At 50.3% G+C, this 27275-nt stretch overlaps 1 protein-coding gene across 3 annotated transcripts in view; it reads left to right on the top strand.

Moving 5' to 3' along the window:
• Positions 1–27275, top strand: part of TPCN1 (two pore segment channel 1) — a 63974-nt gene that overhangs the window by 15604 nt on the left and 21095 nt on the right. For 2 of the 3 annotated variants that reach the window (XM_060121802.1, XM_060121801.1), the window contains exons 3-10: positions 15075–15202; positions 20627–20803; positions 21149–21262; positions 22087–22217; positions 23074–23162; positions 24901–24935; positions 25487–25545; positions 25792–25891. In XM_060121802.1, the coding sequence (XP_059977785.1) occupies positions 15075–15202; positions 20627–20803; positions 21149–21262; positions 22087–22217; positions 23074–23162; positions 24901–24935; positions 25487–25545; positions 25792–25891 (833 nt within the window). The remainder of the gene's footprint in view (positions 1–15074; positions 15203–20626; positions 20804–21148; positions 21263–22086; positions 22218–23073; positions 23163–24900; positions 24936–25486; positions 25546–25791; positions 25892–27275) is intronic. The other variant, XM_060121804.1, reaches the window with a different exon arrangement.

Raw genomic sequence — 27275 nt, 5'->3', positions numbered from 1 at the left:
CACATAATCTCACATTTTTTTCATTTGAACCACTTTCACTACCAAACCTTCCCCTGGTTTGCTGTCTCTTGCTTCTGATCTATCCCCACTCCATATTTCTTCAGCCGAAGATCTTGTACTCTGTTTCCATGGAGGCTTCCCTAACCGCCCCTAACCGGTTGGGGTAGTGGCTGCACTTCTACACCTTCGCATCCTCTGAATACACTGCGCGGGAGGCCCACTTGCTCCCTAGCACCTGCATGTGACAGGTTTGATTCATGTCTCACGTACTGAATCAGGGTTTGCTTTGTGCCTGAGTAGGTGCTATTGTTTTGGGTCCTGATGTGCCTGTTTCTGGGAGCACAAGTTTTTGCAAAGTCACGGACCACATCTTCTCTGCACACACCCAGGGCACTTAATAACAGACTCCCATGAAGTAACATATCTGGGAGTGAGTCACTAGGTTCCCAAAACACCCAGGATCCCAAGTGACTCTGTTTGTCACAGCTTAACCAGCCCCTGGAACCATCTGGGGTGACCAGGAGACTCATTCACGTGTGATCAGGTCAGAACTAGGCCGGGCGGGGCCTGGCCCCTGCTTGCCCTAGGAGCAGCCTACTTTGGGGATGTCTTTGGTCTCTGCTTTCGGAGTTCTTCGGGGTACACACGTCTCATAATTGCCATGTCAGCCCCGGGGTGGTGTGGTCCCACCTTCCCTCACCTCTGAGCTCGCCCCTCCACCACCCCACCCCTCGTAGGCCACCTCTCCCTCTTGTTAATCTCTCTTTTTGTTAGACTGGGATTTTATTTATTTGTTTTTTCTTATTCTCTGAGCTCTTGCTGGAAATCAGCTCGGGCAGAGTGACTGTGCTCAGCGCTGGCTCATGGCTTGGAGCCACTCCAGGCTGCCGGCTGCGTCGGCTTTCCCTTGTGGGTGAGCGTCGACGAGCGTGATGCCTTTCCTCTGCGACACCCCAGGGTCCCCTCTTCTTGCCGGCTCGGCTGCTTGCACTTGGCTGACCTGCCTTTTCGTTGTGAATGGCAGTTTTTCCTGCGCACCCTGGAGCCTGTCTGGCCACCTCGATGGGGCTCAGACTTTCTCATTTGCAGAGCCTGCTCAGCCTTCAGGCCAGTTGAGCTGTTTGCTTTTGCTGCGTGTTTTGTGCTGTTCCCTTTTGGAGCTCGGACACTGTCCCAGGGTGGGCAGGGGCTCCCAAGTCTGGAGACGGGGATAGCTTGGGAGAATCCTCAGGTTGTTAGACATGTGTGTGTGTCGGGAGAGTGATCGTACGTGCTGCTGATGTAGTGTGTTCTGACATTTCTTCAGAGTCTCTTGGTCTGTAGCAAAGGATGGGGTTGAATTTCTAGTGTCATCTCTCAGCAGCTGTGCAAACTTGAAGGAGGAGCTAAGCTTCGGTTTCTCCCTGAGTTTCACTTTCTTCGGCTGTACAACGGGGAGAAGAACATCTCCATTCAGGGTTGACATAAAGATTAAATGGGAAATTCCATATAACATCTCCCGGTACCACCTCAGTAAGTGGAAACTCTAACTAATAGTAAAGTATCAGGGTTTCATTTTCAACAAAGTAGCGATGACGCCCTTTCTAGAGCCTCTGAGTAGATAATCTAAGGACTGCGCGTTGAGGACTTGAGCTTGCCCTTCCTTTTATTAAATCCTTCCTCTTAAGGAATGTTAATTGGGTTTTGGATTTTCTTAGGGATCCCATATGTTAATTTCCTTGACCGTCCAGGTGCACTGCAGAGACAGTTCAACTGAAGTAGCCCCACCTCCTGCCCACTCTTTAGGATGGCTTTTTGGTTTCCATTGTATTTTTCTTTATTCACGATGCCTCTTTTGCGCTCTCTTCCCCACTCGACAGAAAGGGAACCGAGGAGGAGGAAGAGGAGGCCGAGCCCAGTGCCCGGCCACCGACTGCACAGGCTCTCAGGCCCTGCCGGCTCCCCTGGGAGCAGCACCCACCAGGCCAGCCTGGGTCCTGGAGAAGTGGCGTGCCCAGGCCATCAAACTCTCTGCGGTTGTAGACTTCCTCCTGACATGCCACTCCCCCAAGGTGCCTGTGCCTCCCGGCCGTCTTACCCCTTGTTGCCGCTCTTCTGAGTATAGCCACCAGCTCACAGGAGATCCAGATGCTGGGCTGTGGCCAGTGTTCATGGGAGCCGGGTCCAGTCAGCCCCCCACGCGCTCCCAGGTAGGGGCTAGAGCAGACCTCTGATCAGTAGCCACGTGGAGAACGAGTCTCATGGCCAGACTTGTTCCCCTGAGCACCACTTATCCGCTGACCCGCTGCAGAGGCCCAGGGAGCGCCAGCGTGCAGTGAAAAATGCCTTTGTCTCCATTTGCTGTTGCGCTGCTTCCATCCCCATCCCTGTGCGTTTCACAATTAGCATCTCCAGTGCTTCCAAGTGAATACAGGACAGATGTTCGCACAGGTGCCGCCCTCTTTACTGGGTAAACAGAGTGGAGTTGGCATGTTTTTCTGCGTGTGTGTGTGTGTGTGTGTGTGTGTGTGTGTGCGCGCGCGCGCGCGCGTGTGTGCAAAGTAGGCCTTGGAGATGGTTGTAGTGTTTACAAATGTTTTCTCAAAGCATCCGATGCACTTTTGCATGTGGTAGGTGCTCAATAAATACTTTGTGATGAGTTATTAGTGGGACTAAAAGCCTTTTGTTTCATAAAAAACCCAGGGGCCCGGGAGCAGGAACTACAATTCCAAGTCAAGCCTTGAAATTCACAGACTAAAGAAGATGGAAATCATTTCCAGCCTCACCAAGAAATTATCTGCCAGCATCTGGCAAACCCCTTCTTCTCTCTTTGCCTTGGCAGAGGGTGGTGGTGGGTTGTGTAGCAGTGGCAAGACATGGTTCTTCACATGCAGGGTGGTCAGGACAATCAGTGCAGGTGACCCCAGCGGCTCCTGGCAAGTTAACTGCTCTGTAAACACGAGCTCACCATGGCTCCTCCGGGGAAAGGACCTTGCCCTTTTGCCTGTGCAGAATGTAGATGGGATTACAGTATAACTGAGAATGCCCTCCCGGCCTGCTTTTTTCCAATTGGCACACCTGGTCCAACTGCTCTGCTGGTAAAACCCAGCAGCTCAAGTCCAGTCTCCTTAACATGGCTTACAGCCCACCCGCTGCTCCTGCCTCACAGAAGAGTCAGGCTGCTGGGCTCAAACCCCAGCCTGGCCCCTTTCTTGCTCTGTGACCTTGGGCAAATCACTTAGCCTCTCTGGGCCTTAATTTCCCCTTCTGGAAACTGAAGATATTAATAGTCTCTAGTTCATGGGGCTTTTTATACTTAAAAGAATTAACAAACGTAAAGCACTGAGTGTGAGCTGTTATTCTTGTTCTCATTCCCACACATCAGCCTTATCTCTGGCTTCAGAATTACCGAACCCTCTGCAGTTTCCCAGACATCCCCTGCTATTTGCTTCTCTGTGCTTTATGCATGACCTTCCTGTTTCTGGAATGTACCCCTCACCCCATCCCCATCCCCCTTTTGAACACCTTTTCATCCCTCCTCCTTTCAAAGCCAGCACGGATATCGCCCCTGAATCCCTCTCTGCCTCTTTTCTCCAGCCCCCGTGGACGGTCGTTGTCATCACATCCTTTTCTAGGCTGTTGTAACTAACAAGTGCCTTTAACGGACCAGAATCACATCCCTTCTCCTGCCTCCTGATCGTGAACTCCGTGAGGGCAAAGTTCATGGTTTTACGTTTTCAAATCCAACACCTAACTCAATGCCTGGTATGCAGTAGGTGCTGAGGAAATGTCTCCTCAAATGAAACCATATTTGTTTGCATCTAGAAGGTCAGCCTTTTAAAAACTTGCCCCTCCCCTTTTCTCCCCCAAATAACCGCATGATTTATTTAGACTAGAGGCTTGCTCTCAAGGTCACATTTGCAACCTCAGGGTGTGAGTTCCCTGCGTGGCCAGTTTGAGGGTGGGCCCTTGGGACAGCAGTTGCTACTCTAAATTACCAAGAGATGCTTATTTTCCGGGCCCCTCCCAAGAGTCTGTTGTTTCTGATCTTCACCCCTCCCGACTTTCTGTACATCTCTGTTTATAGCTGCTGCTCTCAACTTGCTACCCAGTTCAAGTCCCTTCCATGGCTGGCCTTGTGTATCTGCAGGGAATCCCTCTGGATTTGGCCACGTAGGGCCCTGTCAGCTGGCCAGAAACAGAGTTGGAGGTGGCGCAGGGCGTTATCCAGGCTACTTCCAAACCAGGGCTCCTTCTAGAACAGTGCTTGACCCAGTACCGGCCTGGGTGAGCCTTTCATCTTTCCTTTCCTCCTCCGGCTTAAGCCTTTGGAAGGACAGGTTTTGGGCTTGAGGCCAGCGATTCAACTGGGAGGGCTGCACGCCAGCTCTCGCCTTTGTGGAGGTTAGTCTATTTGCCCGGAGTTCTGCCTGGGTTTACAGCCTCTCCTAACGTGCGTTGATGACGCGGGTCTACCCCCCAGGCCATCGTGCAGTCAGTCGTCAGCAGAGAAGTCTCGAGCAGAAGGAAATGTGCGCTCTGCTTTCTTTCGGGGTAGTGGCTTTTGCCTGATTTTTATCTGGGGGCCTTTAAAGAGCCGCAGCCGGCACAGAAGCAGGGCGGCGACGCCGTGCCTGGAAAACTCATCAGCGTCCCTCTGGTTTATGTTCCTCCCCTTCAGGCCTTTTCCCATGGAGTGGGGCTCTCAGCGACAACTGGCCAACGGTTGGGGGATTGCTCGTTGTCATTCTGGGGGCACTGGTGTCCGGAGGGCTCCAAGTGCTTTGTGGGTATTCGCATTTGTTTCTCAGATGCCCAGGTGCACAGTTGGCACCAGTCCCGGTTAATGGATGAAGAAACTGAGGCTCTGGGGATCAAGGTCGTGAACCAAGGGCTGGGAGGGGCACAGCTGGGAGCGAACTTGGGTGTTCAGGGCTACGTTTTGTCTTGAAGAGGATGTGCGGGATGTGTGTGTGTGTGAATGCATAAGGTTGTGTATGTGTAAGAGAATGAGAATGAAAAGGAGCGAGGATTGAATGGGGTGGGGTCCTCAGTATAAACCTGCCCAAGAACAGTCACTGCCTTGCAGTCTTTCCGATCAGAACTACCTCCCACGAGGAGCTCATATGCCTTCTATCCAAAGCAACCTCTTGCCCAGGCCCCAAAGGAAGGCCGCAGTGATTTACCCAGCCCTGGTGGACCCTGCGCTCGCTGGACGGGGGGGCTGGGTCACAGAAGCCCTCCTCACCTGCCCGCTCTTTCCCTCTCCTCCCTGGCTCCACTCTATAGCCGGCATATGGAAACCGTTTCTGTTTACCCAGTGCCACCAGGATGCTGCTGCACGTGGAAATCTTGGATTCCCCACAGGGTCGTTTCAGAGGCTGCATGCAAAGCAGCCAGCTGTTTTGCAGGGAGCCTCTGGGCCCTGTTACATCAGCTTGGAGGAAAACGTTACCATCTGTGCAAACAGGTCATCCTGGTTTGTCTGCCTGTCCTCTGTGTGGGGAACTTCTCTCCTACTTGGAAGGAGTTCTTTTGTTGTTGTTATTGTTGTTTTGTATTCCAGTGCCTGTCAGTTCAGCAGTTTCTTTCTGTTCCTTCTCCTCTATGTTCACCTCCCTGGGCTGACTGCCAGGATGCAGGGAGGGCAGTTAAGGGGTTGGTGATGCATAAATCTTTAGTGGCAAAAGTCGTTGGGCCTGAAAAGGCTGCAGGCTGGTTTCACAGGAGAGTTCTCTGCCCAGGGCACCCGAAGTGCAGAACAAAGTGTTTCTCTTTGGGGGTTGGGGTTGGGGGGACTTGCCCTAGAGGCTCCGAATGGGATCTTCCTGGTTGCCAAGAATGTTCCTGGTCAGCTTCCCCTGGCCCTTCTCCTGCGAGCGGAGAAGCTGGTTTGCTGTGGGAGCCAGAAGACTGCCGCTCCCACCCTCCTGCGCTGCTGTGTATCGTTTTTTTCCTCCTTCTTCCCGCCCGTTTCTGGGCCAGCTGCCTCCCAGGAAAGACGGAAATGCAGAGGCGAGGGCCGGCCATCATGTTCCTGGACGAGGCGGCGGATGGCCAGCTCCCCGACAGCCCCGTCGTGAGGTCATCCCACCTCCTCCAGCTGGGCCCTTGCGGTATGCCTTGACCTTGCCTTTCCAGCTCGTCTGGAGACACCCACCCTGCCCTGGGCGAGCACGGTGCCAAAGTCAGAGGTCGAACGTGTTGATTCTTATGTGGTCTCTGACATCCACTGGTGTGAGGGCTGGTCCCTGATCACAGGAGGGGGCTGGACCTGGGGTGCTGTGTGAGAGCCCTCCAGACCGCCTTGTTGTCCAGACTTTCCCTGTGCAGGGGATGCCCCAAAAGTTGCATCATCAACTTTCACCTGGAGACCCGGGGGCCGCTGTTTCTCCCAGCAAGTGCAGATTTGGCCCAGGTGGGTAGGATTAGGCCAGTGGCTTATTCTTTGATTTGTCTCACAGCTGTGCACCAGCAATTACACAGTGGCAGACAGTGGGCGTCAGACCACTGTCCACATGACTCTAGTGAGGGATGAGTGACCAGTGTTTGTGGTGGGGAAGCTCTAGGGGGGGAGCCAGGAGGCCCAGGTGCTAGAGCTGGCTCTCTGACGGGGCAGCCCTGTTACGCAGGCTCGCCTGCCCTCCCTGGCCTCAGGTTCCCATCTCTAAGAGACAGGCATTCCATTAAGTGGTCTCTGTGATCCATTTCAGACCTGAGCATCATCCTTTCTAAGGCCCCAGACCTGACACTCATCGTTTCTAAGATGAGCCTCAGAAAGTACTCAGGTCCACGCAGGGAAGCCCCGTAGCCCGTAGAGCACGCTAAGCTCTGCTCTGTGGTTTAGCATGGGGATTCTCAGCACGGAACCTGCTGACCTTCTAACTGTGTGAGACCCGGGCAAGTCCACAGATCTCTCTGGGCTTCCATTGCCTCATCTGTAAAATGGGCACAATAATGGTCGCCACCTCATAGGGTTATTGTGAGTATGAAATTTATAGAAATATATACATTTATATAAATACATAAATAAATACATGGTGCTGAGAATAGCCTGGCACACAGAGTATGCCCTGTAAGTGTGTTTGTTATTTCAGCAGAAGCTGAGTTGATGAGATTGTGGGGCTGAGGTTAGTTAGGGTAGGGGAGAGACCTGTGTGCTAAAGAAGACCCTGTCACCCTCTCGGTTCAGCGAGGCAGTGTTGGTGGAAGGCTTCTGGTAGCCAGCAGGATCCAAGCGGCTGGGCTCTGCACCAGGTGTGGCATGGCCGGCCCCATGGGTGGTTCATGAGTTGGGAGTCATTTTTAAAGCCATCTGCACCCCCTTGCCTGTCCCCCTCACCGTCTTTATGTATCTGTAAATTCATAGATGCTGTGAATTGCAAAGGCAGCTGGTCCAACTTGCCGCTTGCTGGGGGAACCTCCCTCTGTTGAAGCCTCCTCTTGAGGCCCCGTGTTGATGGCGTATGTGCTGCCTTGGCAGACAGGCGCCCCCAGAGGGCAGGGACTATCCAGGTACCTCCAGCAGCTGGGGCCCCCAGCACCTAGGAGCTGCACTCCGCCCCTGGGGATGCCCATCAAAACAACGAGTAGAACAATGCCATTCATTGTTGATTTTAAAATATTTTTATTAAGAATTCTTTCTTTTTTTAAAAAAAAAATTTATTTATTTATTTATGGCTGTGTTGGGTCTTCGTTTCTGTGCAAGGGCTTTCTCTAGTTGCGGCGAGCGGGGGCCACTCTTCATCGCGGTGCACGGGCCTCTCACTATTGCGGCCCCTCTTGTTGCGGAGCACAGGCTCCAGACGTGCAGGCTTAGTAATTGTGGCTCGCGGGCCCAGTTGCTCCGCGGCACGTGGGATCTTCCCAGACCAGGGCTCGAACCCGTGTCCCCTGCATTGGCAGGCAGATTCTCAACCACTGCGCCACCAGGGAAGCCCAAGAATTATTTCTAACTTACAGATCACGTTAGGAATAAAATGACAAACACATATGTACCCAGCGCCACCAGAGCTTAGTGCTTACTTAATTTTAATAAATCAAACATGACAGAGTTAAAGCCCCCTTTGCCCAGTGCATTTGGGGGCAGCTCTTTTTTTTTTTTAAGATTCCTTTTTCGATGTGGACCATTTTTAAAGTTTTTATTGCATTTGTTACAATATTGCTTCTGTTTTATGTTTTTGGTTTTTTTGGCCATGAGGCATGTGGGGTCTTAGCTCCCTGACCAGGGATTGAATCCGCACCCCCTGCATAGGAAGGTGAAGTCTTAACCACTGGACCGACCGCCAGGGAAGTCCCAGGGGCAGCTCTTGTAGTTAGAAAAGCCTTCCTGGGATCTGGTGGAAATGCCCGTCCTGTGACATCTCCTCCCAAGTCCTTGTTCTGCCCTTTGTAGCCTCACATGTCTCCTCACACCTGCCAGCCACCAGGTGTGATCTGTGACTGGAGAGCGTACGTTTTGTCTCTGTGATGCTTGCTGTTGCATGGGGGCCCCGGCATCCTAGTGCTTGGCAGTAACCAGCTGCCCTCTGAGGATCTACATGGCCTTTAGGAGTTTGGGAAGGAACAGGAAATGGAGAGAGAGGCAGTGGGAGCCAGATCCTAAAGACCCTTGCTGAGTCTGAAGTCTTTCCCGAGGGCGAGCTATTGAAAGATTGTTAAGCCCCTGAGGGATAGGGTCAGATTTACGCTTTACCGACTTCATCCTGCAGCAAGACTGCCCCGCAGTCAGGGAAAGGCCCAGGCAGCGAGAACCAGCCTGAAGGCTGTTGCTGACCTTTAGGTGAAAGGCAGGAGGCTCCAGTGAATGTGGGGAGTGGAGATGGATTAGAGAGAGGAGACCCTCCCAGACCTGGCGACTTATAGGCCATGGGGGTGGGGGGAAGGTGATGTGAAAGATTTCCGGCCGTGAGGACCGTCCTCCCAAGGCAGCTGGAAGGCTGGTCTGTCTCCCTGTCCCAGGGGTCCTTGTGGATTTCAGAGACTGGATGGAATTGTTGTTTGTGCATCGGGGGAGAAGACTGTCATCTCACCTTCAAGATACCAAGGGTTGGGCTTCCCTAGTGGTGCAGTGGTTGAGAGTCCGCCTGCTGATGCAGGGGACACGGGTTCGTGCCCCGGTCCGGGAAGATCCCACATGCCGCGGAGCGGCTGGGCCCGTGAGCCATGGCCACTGAGCCTGCGCATCTGGAGCCTGTGCTCCGCAACGGGAGAGGCCCACAACAGTGAGAGGCCCGCGTATCGCCAAAAAAAATAATAAAAGATACCAAGGGTCACCTGCTCCCAGGCAAAAGCCATTGGTGTGAGTGAGGTGGAAGTGGCAAGGACTGGTCTGCACTGGGGGATGCCGTAGCGTTCCCCCGCCCCCCATCACAGTGGTGTATGGTGTAAGTGATGGGGCAAAGGGGAGAAGTTGAGGAGGACCACGTGCCTTCTCCCCACCAGGATGGGCCTGAGAGAGCTCCCGGGCGGGAGGCAGAAACTGGATCAATTTGCTGAGACCCCTACACGAGAAGAAGGGCTCGGAAGGCTTACACGGGGGTCTCCAAGGCAGGGGCTCCTGCAGACGCTTATGTCTAGCACGGGCTGGGAAAATGGCACTAATGTCCGCTGCCATCTGTGCCAGCCTTTCGCCGCCTACCCCGCACCAGCACCGCTATTTATTCGACCTAGGGCTGCTGTGTCCCAGGCCCTGGCTCCTGCCGTGCTGTGCAAAGGTCATGGAGGGCAGGGCGCAGGCGCACAAGCTCCCAGCTCCATCCAGATGCCAGCAGGCATCTTTCTCCTACTTGGGAGTCACGTTTTGGCTCATGCTTCCCTGGTCCATGTGAGCGGGTGGAGGAAGGTGGTTTGACCTTCTCCTGTCTCTGCCTAGGGCTTTGTTCTTTCAGAAATGGGCACTGGGATCAGAGTTGGGAAATGTTGGCATTGGTAGAGCAGGACCAGGGTGATCAAGGGCTGGCTGCAGCCAGATGTCCTGCCTTCTACCTGTTACTCCATTTGAGTGATGGAACTGCTGCTATATATATATATATATATAGCACAGGCTCCGGACGTGCAGGCTCAGTAGTTGTGGCTCACGGGCCCAGCCGCTCCGCCGCATGTGGGATCTTCCCGGACCGGGGCACAAACCCGTGTCCCCTGCATCGGCAGGCGGACTCTCAACCACTGTGCTACCAGGGAAGCCCCCGCTGCTATATTTTTAATCCTTTCGGCACTACCTTGTCCTCCTTTTCGGGTTTCGAATCCTTGAGAGGCATGCAGCCTACCAATTAGAAGCTAACCAGCCTAGTTTGGTATCCAAGCCCTTCTTCTCGCTGGCTGCATGACCCCAGGAAGGTACTTAACTTTCTGCACCTTAATCTCCTCAAGTCTGAAGTGGGAATAATAATATTACCTTCTTCATAGGATTGCTGTGAGAATTAAATAGCTTGATTGGCAGAAAGTACTCAGGTATGTATCAGTTATCTATTGCTGTATAACGAACCAGCCCCAAACACAGCACCTTAAGACGAAGACATCATTTATTCTGCTCGTGAGTCTGCAGTTTGGGCAGGGCTTGGGGGAGGGGCAGCTTCTCTGCCCCACACAGTGACTGGGGCTGGGGATCTGTTTGTGAGATGACTTATTCAGCCTGACCAACAAGTTGGTGCTGGCTGCCTCCTGGCAGCTCAGCTGGGCTGTGGACTGGGCGCCTTGATTCTCCTCCGTGGGCCTCTCTCACAACATGGTGGCTACGTTCCAAGAGCAAGAGACCCAAGAGAAGAAGGTGGAAGCATTTTGACGACTTAGCTTTGGAAGTCATAAGCATTACTTCCTCTATCCTCTTGGTCAAGACGGTCACAAAGCCTCACCTGGTTTCAAGAGGAGGAGACATAGTCTCTCCCTCTTTGTAGGGAGGTGGCAGGGCTCTAGAAGAGCATGTAGTATGAAAGATAATGCTGTGGCTATCTTTGGGAAAAAAATCTGCCACAGAATAGATTTTGACACGTAATAAGCGACCCATAGGTATTTGCTACCACTAGTTTAAAACCATTCTCTGCTGTCCTTCACCGTAGACTTGTCTTTCTTAGAGGGTGGGAGTGTAGCATAGTGGTTAAATGCAGCTGCTCTGGAGGGGCGCTGCCTGGGGTTAAATCCTGGCTCAGCCCTTTACAGCTGTGTGACCTTGGGCAAGTTGTTAACCTCTCTGTACAGTAGGATTTATGCTAGTGTGTATCTTATGGGATGGTGAGGATTACGTGAGTTAATCAGCATGGAGCACTTAGCACAGAGCAAGTAGTGTTAACTCATTACTTTTCTTATATCCTTCACTGGTGCAGTCCCTTCCAGAAAGACTGTCCTAGTTACACATGCTAGCAATGGAGCTCAATCCAGAGTAGGTTTGTGAACTGGAAGTCCCTTCGCTTCCAGACGCACAAAGTTGGGAGGGGAGAAAAAGAACTATACTGTCGTAAGAGTCTTATACTAGACGTGAAGTGGTCTCTTGATGGTAGACGTGATAAATCTAAAATGTATACTATAAACCCCAGAGCAACTTCTGAATAACAAAAGAAAGCATTGTAGCTAATAAGCCAACAAGGAGATAAAATGGAACCATAAAAAAATATACGGTCATCCAAAAGAAGGCAGAAAACAAGAACAAAGAACAGGTGTGGCAAATATGCGATAAATTGCAAGATGATATATTTAAGCCTAATCATATTAGTAATTACTTAATTGTAAATAATCTAAATACTCCAATTAAAAGGCAGAGTTTTTCGGATTGGGAGAAAGGAGCAAGACCAAACTCTATGCTGCCTACAGGAAACAAAGTTTAAATATAAAAACACAAAGAGGGAACTCCCTGGTGGTGCAGTGGATAAGTCTCCATGCTCCCAATGCAGGGGGCCTGGGTTCTATCCCTGGTCAGGGAATAGATCCCGCATGCATGCCGCAACTAAGAGTTTGCATGCCGCAACTAAGAGTTTGCATGCCACAACTAAGGAGCACACCTGGTGCAACCAAAAAAAAAAAAAATGTTTCTCCTTTAAAAAAAAAAAAGACACAAAGATTAAAAGAATGGAAAAAGCTACACTAAGCACTAATTCAAAGAAATAATCAAAACTGGAGTAGACATATTAATCAGAGATAAATATTTGTATATTTATGTAAACTCTCAAAATTCAAAAAGAAGAAAATAACCTAATAAATAAGCAGGTAAACTACTGAAGCCCGTGCGCCTAGAGCCCGTGCTCCACAACGAGAAGCCACCGCAATGAGAAGCCTGTGCACCGCAATGAAGAGTAGCCTCTGCTTGCTGCAACTAGAGAAAACCCGCACACAGCTACGAAGACTCAACACAGCCGTAAATGAATAAATAGATAAATAAATACAAATTTTTAAAAATTTTTTAAAAATAAAAACCTTCCAAAGAAAAGGAAAGAAAAAGGTAAAAGAAAGATTTGGAGACACTTCAGTTAAGTTGTACAAATGGCAAATAAAGATATGGAAAGATGCTCAACATTATTAGTCATTAAGGAAACACAAAGTAAAAGCATTGGAATTAAAACAATGCAGTGCCATCACAACCTTTTAGAATAGTTGACTAAGAAAACGGAGCATGTCAATTGTTGGTGAGGAGGTAGAGGACCTGCAACTCTCATTCACTGCTAGTGGGAATGTAGAATGGTACAATCAATTTGGAAAACAGTTTGGTAGTTTTGTAAAAGATTAAATGTATGATCTAGCTATTTCAGCCCTAGGTATTTACCCCAAAGAAATGAAAGCCTTTGTCCATACCATACCCTGTACGTGAACGTTCATAGCAGCTTCATCTGAAATAGCGAAACCCTGGCAACAATCTAAATGTGAATGGATAAACTGTGGTACATCCATGCAATGGAATACTACTCAGCAATAAAACAGAATGGACTACTGATACACCCTATAACATGGATGAATTTAAAATAATTATGCCGGGGCTTCCCTGGTGGCACAGTGGTTGAGAGTCCGCCTGCCGATGCAGGGGACACGGGTTTGTGCCCTGGTCCAGGAAGATCCCACATGCCGCAGAGCGGCTAGGCCCGTGAGCCATGGCCGCTGACCCTGCGCGTCCGGAGCCTGTGCTCCGCAACAGGAGAGGCCACAACAGTGAGAGGCCCGTGTACCGCAAAAAAAAAAAAAAAAATTATGCCGAGTGAAAGAAGCCAAACAAAAAAAAGAGTACATACTGTGATGCTGTTTACATAAAATTTTAAGAGATGCAGGTTCGTCTGATCGTGACAGGAAGCAGATGAGCGGTTGCCTGAGGATGGATGGGTGGGGGGGGAGGGCTTGAAAGGGTGACGGTTATATTACCTTGATTGTATTTAGTAATGGTTTCACGAGTGTGTACGCATGTCAACACATATCAAATTGAATACTTTAAATATGTGCAGTTTATCGTGTGTCAAATATATCTCAGTAAAAGTATTTAAAACTCGGTAGAGAAGAGCTTTGCAGAGGGCAGACCTGACTGCCCTTGCTTAGCAGTTCAAAGTCAGAAGGACCAGTTGTGACCCAACAGCCCTTTGAACCCTGCCAGTTTCCTCTCCTTTCCTGTTTGGTTGTGAGCTTTACACATCTGCTCCCGGCCACTGTGCATGACTCATTAGCCAAACATTTGATTCTTTACCCTCCCATAGGTGGGTCATTGGGAATGTGGGTTAGGGGAACCCAATTCTCATCCTAGATTCTCTTCTTCCCAATAAATTTACAAAGCTGAGAGTCATTTCTCGGTGCCATCGCATATGTCAGTGGAGACACCTGAGTGTTATGACGAGCCCAACCCAAACAGGCTTAAGTGTAAAAGGGTATTTGTGGGCTCAGACTTCAGAAACGTTACGAGGTAGATTTTGGGCACAGCTTGATCCCAGGGATGTAACTTGGGCAGGTTTTCCCCAGGTCGTGGCAGAGGCAACCGCCAGCAGCAACAGGGAAAGAGCCCCTCCTTTCTAACTGGTCCAGGAAAAGTTCCGAGTTCAGCCCTCATTGGCCGGGCTTGGGTCAGCACCGCTGCCTGAACCAACGCCTGTCCTGGGGGGCTGAGGGGATCTCATTGCACTGGATCATCTGCCTGGGGGCCAGGGGTGGAGTTGGCCAGAGCCAAAGAATATGGACAGAAGGTAGGGAGAGGATGTCCTTCAAAAGCAGATGGGGCTGTGTTACTGCAAGGAAAGGGCATGGATGTCAGCAGGGAAAAGCCACAGAGGACACTGCACCAGTGAAAAACTCCAATTGGTTTTATTTTTTGACAAGGTAGTATATTAACACGCTTCCAAAAGTCAGAAGTAATCAAAAAGATCACTCCCTCTGAGTGACTTCTACACTGTTCCCTACATCCGTTGTAGGCAATCAATTTCATCGAGTTCTAATTTGTTCTTCCTGTTTCTTTTGTTAAGTAGATATCTCTGTGTTTTCTTGTCTTCTCCCTTTCTTACACAAAAGATAGCATACAGTATGTGCTTTTTTTGTACTTGCTTTTTTCACTTAACAAGAGAAGGAAAAACTTTTTAAAATTGAGGTATGGTTGATGTACAATATATAAGTTTCAGGTGTATAACATAGTGATACACAATTTTTAAAGGTTATGCTTCATTTATAGTTATTATAAAATATTCCTCTGCTGCACAGTATACCCCTGTAGCTTATTTATTTTATACATAGTAGTTTGTATCTCTTAATCCCTATCCCTATCTTGCCCCTCCCCCCTTCCCTCTCCCTACTAGTAACCACTAGTTTGTTCTCTATTTCTGAGTCTGCTTTTTTTGTTTATATTCAGTAGTTTGTCTTATTTTTTAGATTCCACATATAAGTGATATCATAAAGTATTTGTCTTTCTCTGTCTGACTTATTTCACTAAGCATAATACCCTTCGTGTCCATCCATGTAAGAAAAACATTTTTAACTAGGCATACTAATTCTTGCTGTCATTAGTACACGGGATGGTGCGTTGACTTACAGTTAATAGGATATGTGTGTGAGCATACGAGGTGACTGCCAACCTTTTCTCCTGGTGAATGGTGTCTTTATTCTCTTAAGCCTGGGTTGTAAGTGAATCTCCTCTTGCAATGCAGATGGAGGCAAATATGCCGTCCATGACTCCTGCACCCCCAATCTGAGCTCAGGGGGCGAGAGTTCCCCCTCCAGCCTCACCGGACACAACTGGGAGATGAATTATCAAGAGGCAGCAATCTACCTCCAGGTGAGTATCTTCCGGTCAGGACCTGGCCATTCTTGGCCCCTGTTGGTGGAGTAGGATAGCCGGGGTTCTGTTGGGTGCCCAGCAACTCAATTCTGCTCCGTGTGTGAGCTTCTCATCTCCTAAGATCAGGCTGGGAGAGCCAACCCGATTGTGCCCACACGGAAGGGTGATGTGAACGGGCTTGTTCTCGGGACCCCCAGTTTGTGGCTCTGCCTGCCCCCAAGGTTCCCCAAGTCTGTCCACTTGGCCTCCCCTGCCCCGCTCCCTCTTCTCAGGCACATTGAGAGGCCGGTTCTCCGGAGGGAATTCTTTTATCTACTTAACACTGCTGACTTAGTGTGGGGAATCTAGAGATCTTTATTCCTTTCCTGTTTAACTTGCTGCTGCTCTCATGTTTGCTGTTTCATGCTTAGTTTTTGTTTTTGTTTTTTTTAAAGAAAAAGAATACTTTTTAATAAAAATCACGCATGCTCATTACAATAAGTTTCGGTACAAAGGCGATGTTAAAAAAAATTCACCTAACGCAGTCGCTGACAACATTATTTAAGAATAAAAAAAAGAATAATACGTAGGTTTCATGGGTCTTCTAAAATAATTTTAAAGTCCTGTGGTAGCTATAGCTTTACAGTCTGCTTTTTTTTTCCCCTAGCATGTGGCATAAGCTTTTTTCTCATGTTATAACTCTTGTAAACAAATTTTAAAGTCTTTATAATTCTATCTGGTAAGTGCGTACTAATTAACTATCCTGATAAGGTTGGATATTTTCTCTTTTTATATTTCCCTTATTATGCATTTCCTTATTATAAATTATAATCCGAGGACAATCTGTGCCCACGGCTATTTCTCTCTTTTTCTCTTTAATATCTAGGATTATTTTATTAGGAAAGACTCCAAGAAGTGGAATCAGTGGGTAGAAGGAATCAACCTTTTTTAATGCCCTTGTTATATAGTATCGAATACCCTCCAAAGGGGATATTGCCTATTAACTTCCAGTCTGTCTATGGCATTTTCACCATAATCTTGCCATTTTTGTCATTATAAGATTTCAGCTTCAGCTGTGCATTGAATAAGGGTTTGGGTGAGGAAATGGAATTTTTCTTAAATTCATTTGAATGATCATTTTCCCCTAATCTTTTTTTCTTTGAAGCAGCTCTCCCTTGTAAGTATTTGCTTTGTTATTTTCTTAAAAAGATATAATGAAATTCAGATACTTATTTGATAGTTGTTTTGGTGTCTGTGTGTTTCTCGCATTTTATGGCTGTACTCCTCAAGAAATGTATTTTGATTCAGGTTAAGGCAATAGAAATGTTTTAGGGAAATTTTAGCAAGCTTGGGCATGCCAGTTGATGTGGCAGGGCCCCCTTATGCACTGTCACCTTCTCCAAAGTTGAATAGGTGCTAGACAAGAGGGTGGGATGGGTCAGAATATGGAATTAGAATAGCTGCTTGGTAATTCCTTCTTTCCTTAAGCAGGTGAGAACATTAGTAATAAAAATGGCTATCATCAAAAAGTCTACAAATAATAAATGCTGCGGAGGGTGTGGAGAAAAGGGAGCCCCGCCTACACTGTTGGTGGGAATGTAAATTGATGCAGCCACTATGGAAAATAGTATGGAGGTTTCTAAAAAGAACCTAAAATAGAGCTACGATATGGTCCAGCAGTCCCACTCCTGGGTATATATCCAGAAAAGACAAAAACTCTTAATTTGAAAAGATACATGCACCTTGACGTTCATAGCAGCATTATTTACAATAGCTAAGACATGGAAGCAACCCAAGTACCTGTCAGCAGACAATTGGTTTAAGATGTGGTGTATATATACACTATAGAATGTTACTCAGACATAAAAAAGAATGAAATGTTGCCATTTGCAGCAGCATGGATGGACCTAGAGAATATTATACTAAGTGAAGTAAGTCAGACAGAGAAAGACAAATATTATATGATATCACTTATATGTGGAGTTTTAAAAAATAATGCAAATGGAGCTTCCCTGGCCGTCTAGTGGTTAAGACTCCCTGCTTCCACTGCAGGGGCCACGGGTTCAACCCCTGGTTGGGGAACTAAGATCCCACATGCTGCGTGGTACGGCAAAGAACACAACCCCCCCCCCAAAAAAAAACGCAAACAAATTATATATAGTTTAACTGGGCACTTGCTGATCTTTCTAACAACTCTACCAAGCAGTTTAATCATCTCCCAGTTCCCACACCTGAAACTCCCAGGGGCTCAATGAGTCCGAAGCCATCCAGCTAGTAAATTGCCAAGGCTGGACTTAAACCGTGTCCATCCAGCCTCCAAATGACGTTCTTTCTTCTCTATGTGGTTGCCTCACTTCTGTACCTGACCCCATGTATTCACTTGAAAATGGGCCATGTCTTTGTGGGAAAAGAGGTTACAGAACAGAAGGTATCATGTGAAGATTTTTATATATAAATTATATAGTTTTATATATTGTGTTTCTGTATCTATGCACATATACCCATTCACATTTGGAAAGTTATTTATCTAAATATTAAAGGTGATTATTATTGTTTTTTAAAGGTGATTATTTTTGGCTGATGGAATTTTTACTACCTTATAATTCTGTGTATGATTTGAATTATTTTACAAAAAAATGCATCATTTTGTAAAATTAAAACTAAAAGCAAAAGTTGGATCCCCATGGACAGTAGTTCGTGGCTGTTTCTGGAGGATGGCTTTAGCTGGTGTCTGGTAATCGTTTTCATGCTTGCAGGGGAGCTGCAGCATGGCCCCTGAAGCAGGTTGCTGGTGTGCTTGGGTAATTGGCCGCTCGCCGCTTTGAGGCTATGGTGCCTGCAGTTTCCTCTCTTCCCAAATTTTACCTGTTAACTCACTCACCCTCAGGAGCTGTGTGCTCGGCGCTCCCGTTGCCTCCAAGACAGTCCTAGTTTTCTGTGTGGACTTCTGCCCCAGGGAGCAGAAAGCAGAGACCTGGAAGTCACATGCAACTGGCCTGCCTTCTTATTTTTCCTAATCATGAATCTCCTAGTTCGTGATCAGCAGCTAGAAAACAAGGCCAGTGTTCTCCTTAGGGTCTGGGTCAGAATCCAGTGACTCGGGTCGTATTTCACTCCGTCCTCGCTAGGCAGGCCTCATCCTCCATCTCGTCTGTGGCAGTTTCAAGTCCTAGCGGTCAGATCCGAGTCCCCCGTGTTAGTGGTTTCCTCTAGCCAGACCTTCATCCCTGGCTACTTGTTGGAAGAAATTACCCAAGAATTGCATTTTTTAAGAAATCCAAACCAGAAGCTTCCCAGGCCATGTGTGTCCCCTGTGGCCGTGGCCATGCTGGTGAAAACCACAGCCTGGCACAGATCACAGGACTGGCAGCAAGGCTTGTCCAGCCTGCCCTCCGTGTGACCGCCAGGATGTTCGTTCCCTGCCCTGTTGAGTCTGCGGTTTGTCTTTATTTTTTGATAACGAGGATAGGGGTGTAGCCGGCTTCAGGGAAGTGACTCACTTGAAGTTCCCCCTGCAAACCACAGCCAAGGTCAGAGCTCCCTGCCTCCCAGCTACTGGGCAGTCCTTGGGCTGGGCAGGGGCCTGGAGGATGATCTCTTGCAGGAGTGCGTCATCCTACCAAACACCTATTAAATGCCTACTGTGTGCACCAGGCACCGCGCCAGCTGAGGACCTGACAATACCTCTTGCCTTCCCAATTCTCCGAAGCAGGCTTGGCGAGCTGAAGCCACCTTGGGCTAGTACAGGAGCCCACCAGCCAGAGCTGCTTCCACGGCACCGTGTGCCACCTCTGGGCCCAGAGACACTTCTTCCCATTGGCCTGGCTTGGCAACCTCTGCAGGAATCACCAAGCATGTGTTAGTTTCACCTTCCCCAGAATAAGGGTTTATGAGGACGGTTGAGTGTGGCCTCATCTCAGAAGACTCGGAATAGTTGAAGGTCGGACTGCACTCCAGGCCAGCCGGAATGCTTTCAGAAGGGCTCTGGGCATCCCTTCTGGCTCTGCCCCTTTCCTCCTCTAGGGATTGGAGCCAAGGGGAAGAGCCTCTGTTCTGAGTGTTTGTGCTGGCAGTGAATGAGACAGATTCTCCCGACTCAGCACCATTGACATTTGGGACCGGATAATTCTTTGTTGTGAGGGGCTGTCCTGCGCATTTGAGGAGGTTTAGCAGCATCCCTGGAGTTTACCCTCTAGATGCCAGCAGCACCCCCAGGTGGGAAACCAAACATGTCTCCAGGCCGGGGCGGAGCCAGGGGAGGGCAGGTGGTCAACCCTGACCCCAGCTGAGAAGCACTGAGGCAAGGTGATGCTTGTAAAGTACGAGCCAATCAGTACTCTCTCTGTGTCGGCTGCTGGGTGGGGTATGGCGGTGATGAAGCTGAGGGACCTCCCTTACTTAGCCCTTATCCCCGTGCCCACCAACCTGGGGAGGCAGTGAAGATCCCCTACCTGCCCCAGAAGGCCGATCCTAACCGGCAGGGTTAGCTGCTTGTATTCCCAAGTGGACCGTTCCCGGTCTGCTCCGTCGATTGCTTTCTACATCGGCAGGAGGCCAAGAATAGAGCAGGGCCGCTGGAATCAGGCTGTCTGGCTCTATGAGCTCAGGTGCTACTGAAGCTCTTTGTGCCTGGATTTCCTTGTCAGCAGTGAGAGGAGTGTGGAGGGCTCAGCGGGGCCGGGCGGGGGTGGGGTGGGGTGGAGGGTGGTGCTGAGCATGGTGCCGGGCCTGGAGGGCACTCGCTGGGGGTCAGCTGCTGTCTCATTACTGTTGGGGTGAAGGCATCAAGCGGTTAGGAAATTAGGTGGAAATGGAGTAAATTAAGAAGTGGGATGGGGAAAGCTGAGTAAAGAAGGAGCGTGATAAAGGTACCCTCACACTTTCCGCTCAGCGTTACTATAACTTAAAATAATAACAGGTAGCCTCTGGCGGGGAGCTTCCTGGGTGCCAGATGCCGTCCTCAGTGTCTCGCAGGAACCCGGGGAGTGAGTACGAGTGTTGATGTTGTAAAGGTGAAGGAACATTCTCAGTGTACCCGGGGAGGAGGGGGAGCCAGGACTCAGCTGTTCTTAGTTTACCCCAGACCCCACCCCCCGACCTCAAGCACTTAACATCCCGCAGACACAGCTGAGAGTGAACGTTTGACCTCAGAGGGGACCAGATGTGCCCGCTTCTCTTCGATCTCTTGGATTTTTTATTCTTTGATTCCTCTGAGTAGTTTTGGGAAGAAGCAAGTCTTTGGAGCCCCATCAGCGGGCCAGGGTGAGACTTGACTGGTGTGCGGGTCTACGAAGATCACACTTTCGCTTCTCCATCATCTCCCGACTCTGGCCTGAATCTCCTCCCACCGGCCAAGGGCCCTCCCCCCTCCCCGCCCACCACGCATCCTGGCCGCCCTATCGTCTCCAGGCGCGTTCGCCCACGTGACGCTTGCTCTTTCAGGAAGGTGAGAATAACGACAAGTTCTTCACCCACCCCAAGAATGCCAAAGCGCTGGCGGCCTACCTCTTTGCTCACAACCACCTCTTCTACCTGATGGAGCTGTCCGCAGCCCTGCTCCTGCTGCTGCTGTCCCTGTGCGAGGCTCCGGCCGTGCCCGCGCTCCGGCTGGGCATTTACGTGAGTGTCCGGATGGCTGGGAGCCACGGCTCTCTGGGGGCAGAGTAACTCAAGACTGAGAGGGAACATTCTGGAAGGGCAGACGTCTTCCCCGGGGTCCCCGCCCGACTGAATGCACCTCCCCCGTCTCCCTGGGATTCTGCTCCTTTGTAAATTCCAGGGAGGGGCGCCTTTGGATTGCCTCAGAACCCGTAGCTCGCTTTGGCCCCCAGGTGGGCAGCATACCTGATTAGCAGTCCCACCCGCTGTCTCCAACCTCAGATGAAAAGGCGGGCGGGTGTGCTCGCTGCTGGGGGAGGGCAGGCGCTGGGGAAGCCGCGTCTCCTTCACACCCTTTGGCTGCAGGTCCACGCGACCCTGGAGCTGTTTGCCCTGATGGTGGTCGTGTTTGAACTCTGCATGAAGTTGCGGTGGCTGGGCCTTCACACCTTCATCCGGCACAGACGGACCATGGTCAAGGTGCTGTGCCCACCTCCCTACAGCATTTCCTCCCCTGTCAACTTCAAGTCTGTATCTTCAGTTCAATTCCAAGTCCCCCGTGGGCCTGGTCCTGCGCTCAAAAGTGTAACCTTGGGTCCCTGTCCTCGCCATGCTTCCCGCCTTGCTCCAGGTGTCACGGTGATGCTAACAGTAGCGAATGTGGTTCGGCGTTTAGCGCGTGCCAAGCACTGGCATGATGACGTTTGCGGGAGGTGTAGTGCTCTTCCTATCGTACGTGCAGCCAGTTGGAAGAGAATGGGATCTAAATCCCAGTGAGTTGGGATTCAAAGCCAGCTCTGTGTGGCCTCCACGCCCACACTGATCAGGACCATATTATATGCTCTCTCTCTGCGGCAGAGAGAGGCGTGAGTCGGGATGTGTCAGAGTGGCGTTTGGCAGTGTAAAAAGCCCACACGCTTGTACAGGAGAAAGTGCCCAAGGAATTGGAGGTCAGGGTGTGCTGCAGACTTCAGGGGCCCTCACGGTGCAAGCGGGGAGAGCTGGAAGCAGAGGGTGGCTGGATGTGGCCTGCGGAATAGCAGTTTTGCTCAGCGGGTATCACCTGATGAGCTGCTGGGAGCATCGCCCTGGGGCTCATTCTCCTGGGACTGCACATCTATGCCAGCAGCCAGAGGGCTTCTCCCTGGGGCCCGCTTGATGTTGGGGGAGGTGAGAAAGGGCGAGGGAAAGGTCTCTCTGGACTCCGGGCGGGGCTGGGCGGTATCCAACCAGCCCTCTGTTCAGGGTGTACAGGAGGGGCTGGGTCAGAGGAGCTGACGGCGCACTGTGCCCTCCACCCACAGACCTCTGTGCTGGTGGTGCAGTTCGTTGAGGCCATCGTGGTGTTGGTACGGCAGACGTCCCACGTGCGGGTGACCCGGGCGCTGCGCTGCATCTTCCTGGTGGACTGTCGGTACTGCGGTGGCGTCCGGCGGTAAGGCCCGGGGGAGGAGCTGCTCAGACAGTTGCTATCAGGGCCTGGCCTGGCCCTCCGGGCCAGTGAGTGATGTAGCAGTAGGGCCACTCCTGCACTTGGGTAGGACATAGTCATGCCCACTTCCCTCTGCTACTCGACCCACACAGAGAGGCAGGTGGTCTTCCTGCTGAAGTTCAGGTCTCCTGACTCCGGGTCCAGGGCTCTCTCCTGCCTTACCTGTGCTTCTTTGGGGCTGGTCCTCTCTCTGAGCACAGTACCTGCCCAAACACAGCCTAAAGCAGGAACTCAGCAAAGTCCACGTGACTCAGCAGGCTGTCCTGACACCTCCCCTGAGACTGGGGGTACTGAACTCAAACCAGGCCGTTAGCCTGAGGTCAAACTGAGTTTTGAGAATCCATCTGGAAAGCCTCTTGGCTGGGGTACTGTGGGTGAGAGCGGGCTGGCCATTCACACTTGGTGCCCGTCCTTAAAACTGGAGACAAATGTCCTAGGACTGGGTGGCCCTGAAATGTCTTCCCACATCCCAGGCAAGCTGGCCTTGTCACCCGAGGCCATGCACCTGGCTTTCTCCTGCCGTCTCCGTCTCTTGCAGGCACTTGCCTGCCTGGGCTCAGTAAGTGCTACACCTGCCCCGGTTCTTTCCCCGTCACCCACTGAGTGGAAGGCCTAGGAAATCACTAAGCATGATGTCACAAGGGAGGGCAAGAGGGGATTTAGTGTTCTGGGGGTCGGGAGCACCAGCCCCCCATCTTGACAGGCACGTACCCCACTGAGGAGTCCCAGCCAGCACCCCCGGGGCCCTGGTCCGTCCCTGGCTGCGCCTCACCCCTCCTGGCCCCGTTTGTCTCCCCAGCAACCTGCGCCAGATCTTCCAGTCCCTGCCGCCCTTCATGGACATCCTCTCGCTGCTCCTCTTCTTCATGATCATTTTCGCCATCCTTGGTGAGTTTCTCCTGCGCCCCAGGATGCAGGCGCTCGCTAAAAGCAAACTCACAGTTGATAAAAAAAGGTACTTTGACCGTTTCAGAAATTCAGGAGGGTTTTCAAAATGATGTAAACACCCAACTGAGGAAATGCAATATCGGGAAAAAAAAAAAGGAAGCCACCTTTGTACCCTTTCCTGATCTCGATTCCCTTCGGCTCCCAGAGGTACCCCCGGCCTTTATTCATGCTGCTGCACGTAGATGTAGGTCATTCATTTTCACCGCAGTGTCGTGATCTGATATGTGAATATATCCAAATTTATTTATCACGTCTTCTGTTGGTGGGCACTTTTCACTATCACAGGTCACACTGCAGTGAACATTCTCATGCGTTTCCTGGCGCACACGGGGGAGGGTTTCTCTACAGCGTGTGCCTAGGACCTTAGGGTCTGCACACTTCAGCTTCACTAGATGTAAAAGCAAGGTCATGGCCTTTCTAACTCCGAGGAGGCCTTGCCTCTTCAGATAAGATCAAGTATTGATGCGACAGCCACATTCAGACACAGGGTTTAGACCGTGGAGGTCTTAGAACACGGCGAGGTAGCCCAAGGTCCCTTCTCCAGTACTCAGATGGCAAAGACAGTAACTAGAGAGCCCTGGCTCTAAGGCCCCCACCAGCACTGAAAGCCCCGGGTTCTCGTGACTGCTCTGTCCTGAGCCACTGACTCCCGCTTACCTCACCTCCACCTCACTCTCGATAGAATTTCCTTTGTGTTCCAAGGGGGCTGACTTCCCCTGAGGGCAGCGTTACTCCCTTTCCCACTCAGGATTTCAAGGACTCAGGGAATAGCTCATTCTGAGAGGGAAAAAATTAATGGTGTTAATTTGGCTACAGGGGAACAACGCGGTCCCTTTGGAGTTGTGCTTGGCTGTCATGTTCTCAAAACCAAAGATCACAAACCGGCAGTCTGGGTTCCAAATCCAGCCTGTGGATGAGTTTTCTTTGGTCTGAAAGTGTTGAGCCAGCATTTTAAAACTAGTTTTTTTTACATGAAAATACAGATTTTCAGCCTTAAAAATTTTAACTTTTTTTAACTTCCGTTTTTTAAAAAAATCGACATATAATTGACATATAACACTGTATTAGTCTTAGGTAGACAACACAATGCTTTGCTATGTATATACCGCAAAGTGATCATCGTAATAAGGTTAGTTAACATCCATCACTATACAGAGTTACAATTTCTTTTCCTTCTGATGAGAACTTTTAAGATCTACTCTCCTAGCAACTTTCAAATATACAATACGGTATCATTAACTATCGTCACCGTGCTGTACGTACTGCTTTTTTTTTTTACTATACAGATTTATTATTTTTTAAAATTTTATTTATTTGGTTGCCCCAAGTCTTAGTAGCGGCAGGCGGGCTCCTTAGTTGCGGCATGCGTGTGGGATCTAGTTCCCTGAGCAGGGATCACACCCGGGCCCCCTGCATTGGGAGCATGGAGTCTTACCCACTGCGCCACCAGGGAAGTCCCTATACAGCCTTTTTTAATCATACGTTTGATGGTACTTGGGTCACCCTCCTGAGTGGCAGCAGTTATCTGGTGCTCTGCCACAGTCCCCACCACTCCCTATGCTTTTCCTCTGCCTACGGCACTGATTCACATTTATTTGTCCAGTCCTTCTGACATCTGGGTTTGGGACTCTTCTGCTCTAACCCTTTTTTCAATCTGTTTCCCACCACCTTCTTCTAGGTTTCTACTTGTTCTCCCCTAATCCTTCAGACCCCGTAAGTAATCAACATGTTTGTCTGTTTCTTCCTTTATGGGAGGCCTTTCCCCTCAGATAAGGTGGCTGGACTGCCCCCCAGCTGTATTAGGAAGGGATGCCCTGCTTGGTTTCTCATCATCGCTTCTGGCACCTGAAAGTGCCCCGTCACCCAGATTTGAGCTGTCTCCTTCCTTGAATGCCAAGGGGGGCCCCCTGCCCTGGCCTTGAGAGGGTGTTTCCAGGGTCAGATTTGGAACACGGGCACATTTTGGCAGAGGAGCAGTGGAGGAGAGCTCAGCTAATTGTGCATATGTGGTTCCCTGGGAGACAAGTCCCAAAGCCAGTTGTCTGCTGCCGCCGGAAGCATTGAGCTCAGGAAGGAGGCGGCCTTGGACTCCATGTTTGCTTGTTCCTCTGCCATCCTTCAGGGATCCCTTGGGAGGAAGAAGGAGTGGGCGGGGCAGGGAGGGGGAGGGCTCTGGAGGCGGCCCACCGCCGGCAGCCTGTTCCCGGTGGGCTGTGCCCTCGGCCTGGCGGCCACATCCCCTCCTCTCCTCCTCTCCCCCTCAGTACTTCAGCACCCTGGAGAACAGCATTGTCAGTCTGTTCGTCCTTCTGACCACCGCCAAGTAAGTTCGGGCCCTGCTTTGGCTTCTGCCCTCTTCTAGTGCCCGGGGTCTTTTCCTCTTTTCAGCCAAGAGTATTCCACATCTTGGCCCAGACAGGTTCTTGGGACCCCGTGAGGGACGGGAGTGGCCTGGTGAGCCAAGAGTAGGGGAGGGGGGAGGGGGCCGGCCAGGCAGGAGAAGAGGTGTCCTTATAGAAGACGGAGACCAGCAGACACGCGCCCTGCGGGTAACACTCTGCAAACACAGTTTCCCAGATGTGATGATGCCCTCCTACTCCCGGAACCCCTGGTCCTGCGTCTTCTTCATCGTGTACCTCTCCATCGAGCTGTACTTCATCATGAACCTGGTGAGTGACCTTGCCTCGCGCTCCACTGAGGCAGCCCTCGCCCACACTCTGCTGGGCACTGTGGGGATGAGGTAGGGACAGCTTTCAGCCTCCAAGGGCAGACCATTGGGGAAGGAGGTCCCAGACCGTGGTCAGGTGTGGTGTGGCTAGGAATTCCCTGTCGGGACTTAAGTGCAGCTGGTTACCAGCAGTAACTAGCCTGCCGCCACTGCTGCTGACAGTGCTAGAGTTTAAACCAAAGCTACCCTGGGATCTTTTCCTTCTCACGGCAAACGTATAATAACTATAAAAGCTGGTACTTATTAAGCCTTAGCCAGGCACTGTGCAAAGTGTTTTATGGATGAGGGTTAAATAATTTAACACTTAAACCCTGGAATTCTTATTGTGCTCAATTTATAGCTGAGGAAACTGCGGATCAGACTGATAGGCTAACTCGCCTGCGCCTGCACGGCGCGGGTGGCCGGGTGGCCGGGTGAGCTGGCCCCGTCCCAGAGCCCTGCTCCTAGCCACTCCATCCTGCTGCAGCCAAGTGCCAGGCGTGTCTTGTGTATTTCCACCTCGTTATCACGAACCATGGGGAAATTGAACACGGAACATATTCCTTTAGGGAGAACACAAAGCCCCCATGCACACTGGGAACTTTGGAGGTGTTTGCAGAGCCTCGGCCGGCCACCAGGAGTGTCCTGCCACCAGCAGGTTGCCTACCGGCCCGGGCCGTCAGGCTGGTGCCGAGCCCACATCAACGCCAGAATTACCAGGAAGAGGCCTTATCAAGTCTTGCATTTATTTTTATACTTCTGAAGAGCATTCTCACACCAGTCACCACAGTCAGGCCCAGTATAGAAATGGAAAACACTTTCTCTGGGGTAGATCTGTGAAATCTCCTAAAAGTGTGACATCTTAAGAAGGAAAATATTTTCTTTTTTTAATTCCTCAAAACCCAAAATGAGTATGTTAGATGTCTCTTTGAACATCTTACAGCTCTTTTATACTGTTGTTAGTTTAGAATCTAAAAAATAGTTTATGTGTAATTGATTTGCTTTAAAAGATATTTAGAGCTGTGAAAATGTAGGGCATGGGTCAGCAATCAGGGCCAATACCCAGCCCACCATCTGTTTTTGTCAATAAAGTTTTATTGGCCCATTTATTTGCACATCGTCCACGGCTGCATTCATGCTGCAGCTGCAGGGTTGAGTGGTTTCTACAGAGACCATCTGGCCTGCAGAGCCTAAAAGATTTGCTCTCTGGCCCTTTACAGATGCTAACTCTCCCTTGATCTAAAAGGAAGTATGGGGGACCAGTTAGAAGGGATGGAAAGGACAAGAGAGTTCCCCTCAAAATATTTTTGAAAGAAAAAGAAAGTGTTTCCAAAAAGTGTTCTTCC

The sequence above is a fragment of the Lagenorhynchus albirostris genome, chromosome 14, assembly GCF_949774975.1.
Source record: "Lagenorhynchus albirostris chromosome 14, mLagAlb1.1, whole genome shotgun sequence".
In the NCBI taxonomy this organism is placed as follows: domain Eukaryota; kingdom Metazoa; phylum Chordata; class Mammalia; order Artiodactyla; family Delphinidae; genus Lagenorhynchus; species Lagenorhynchus albirostris.
This window is presented reverse-complemented; position numbering and strand designations above follow the sequence as displayed.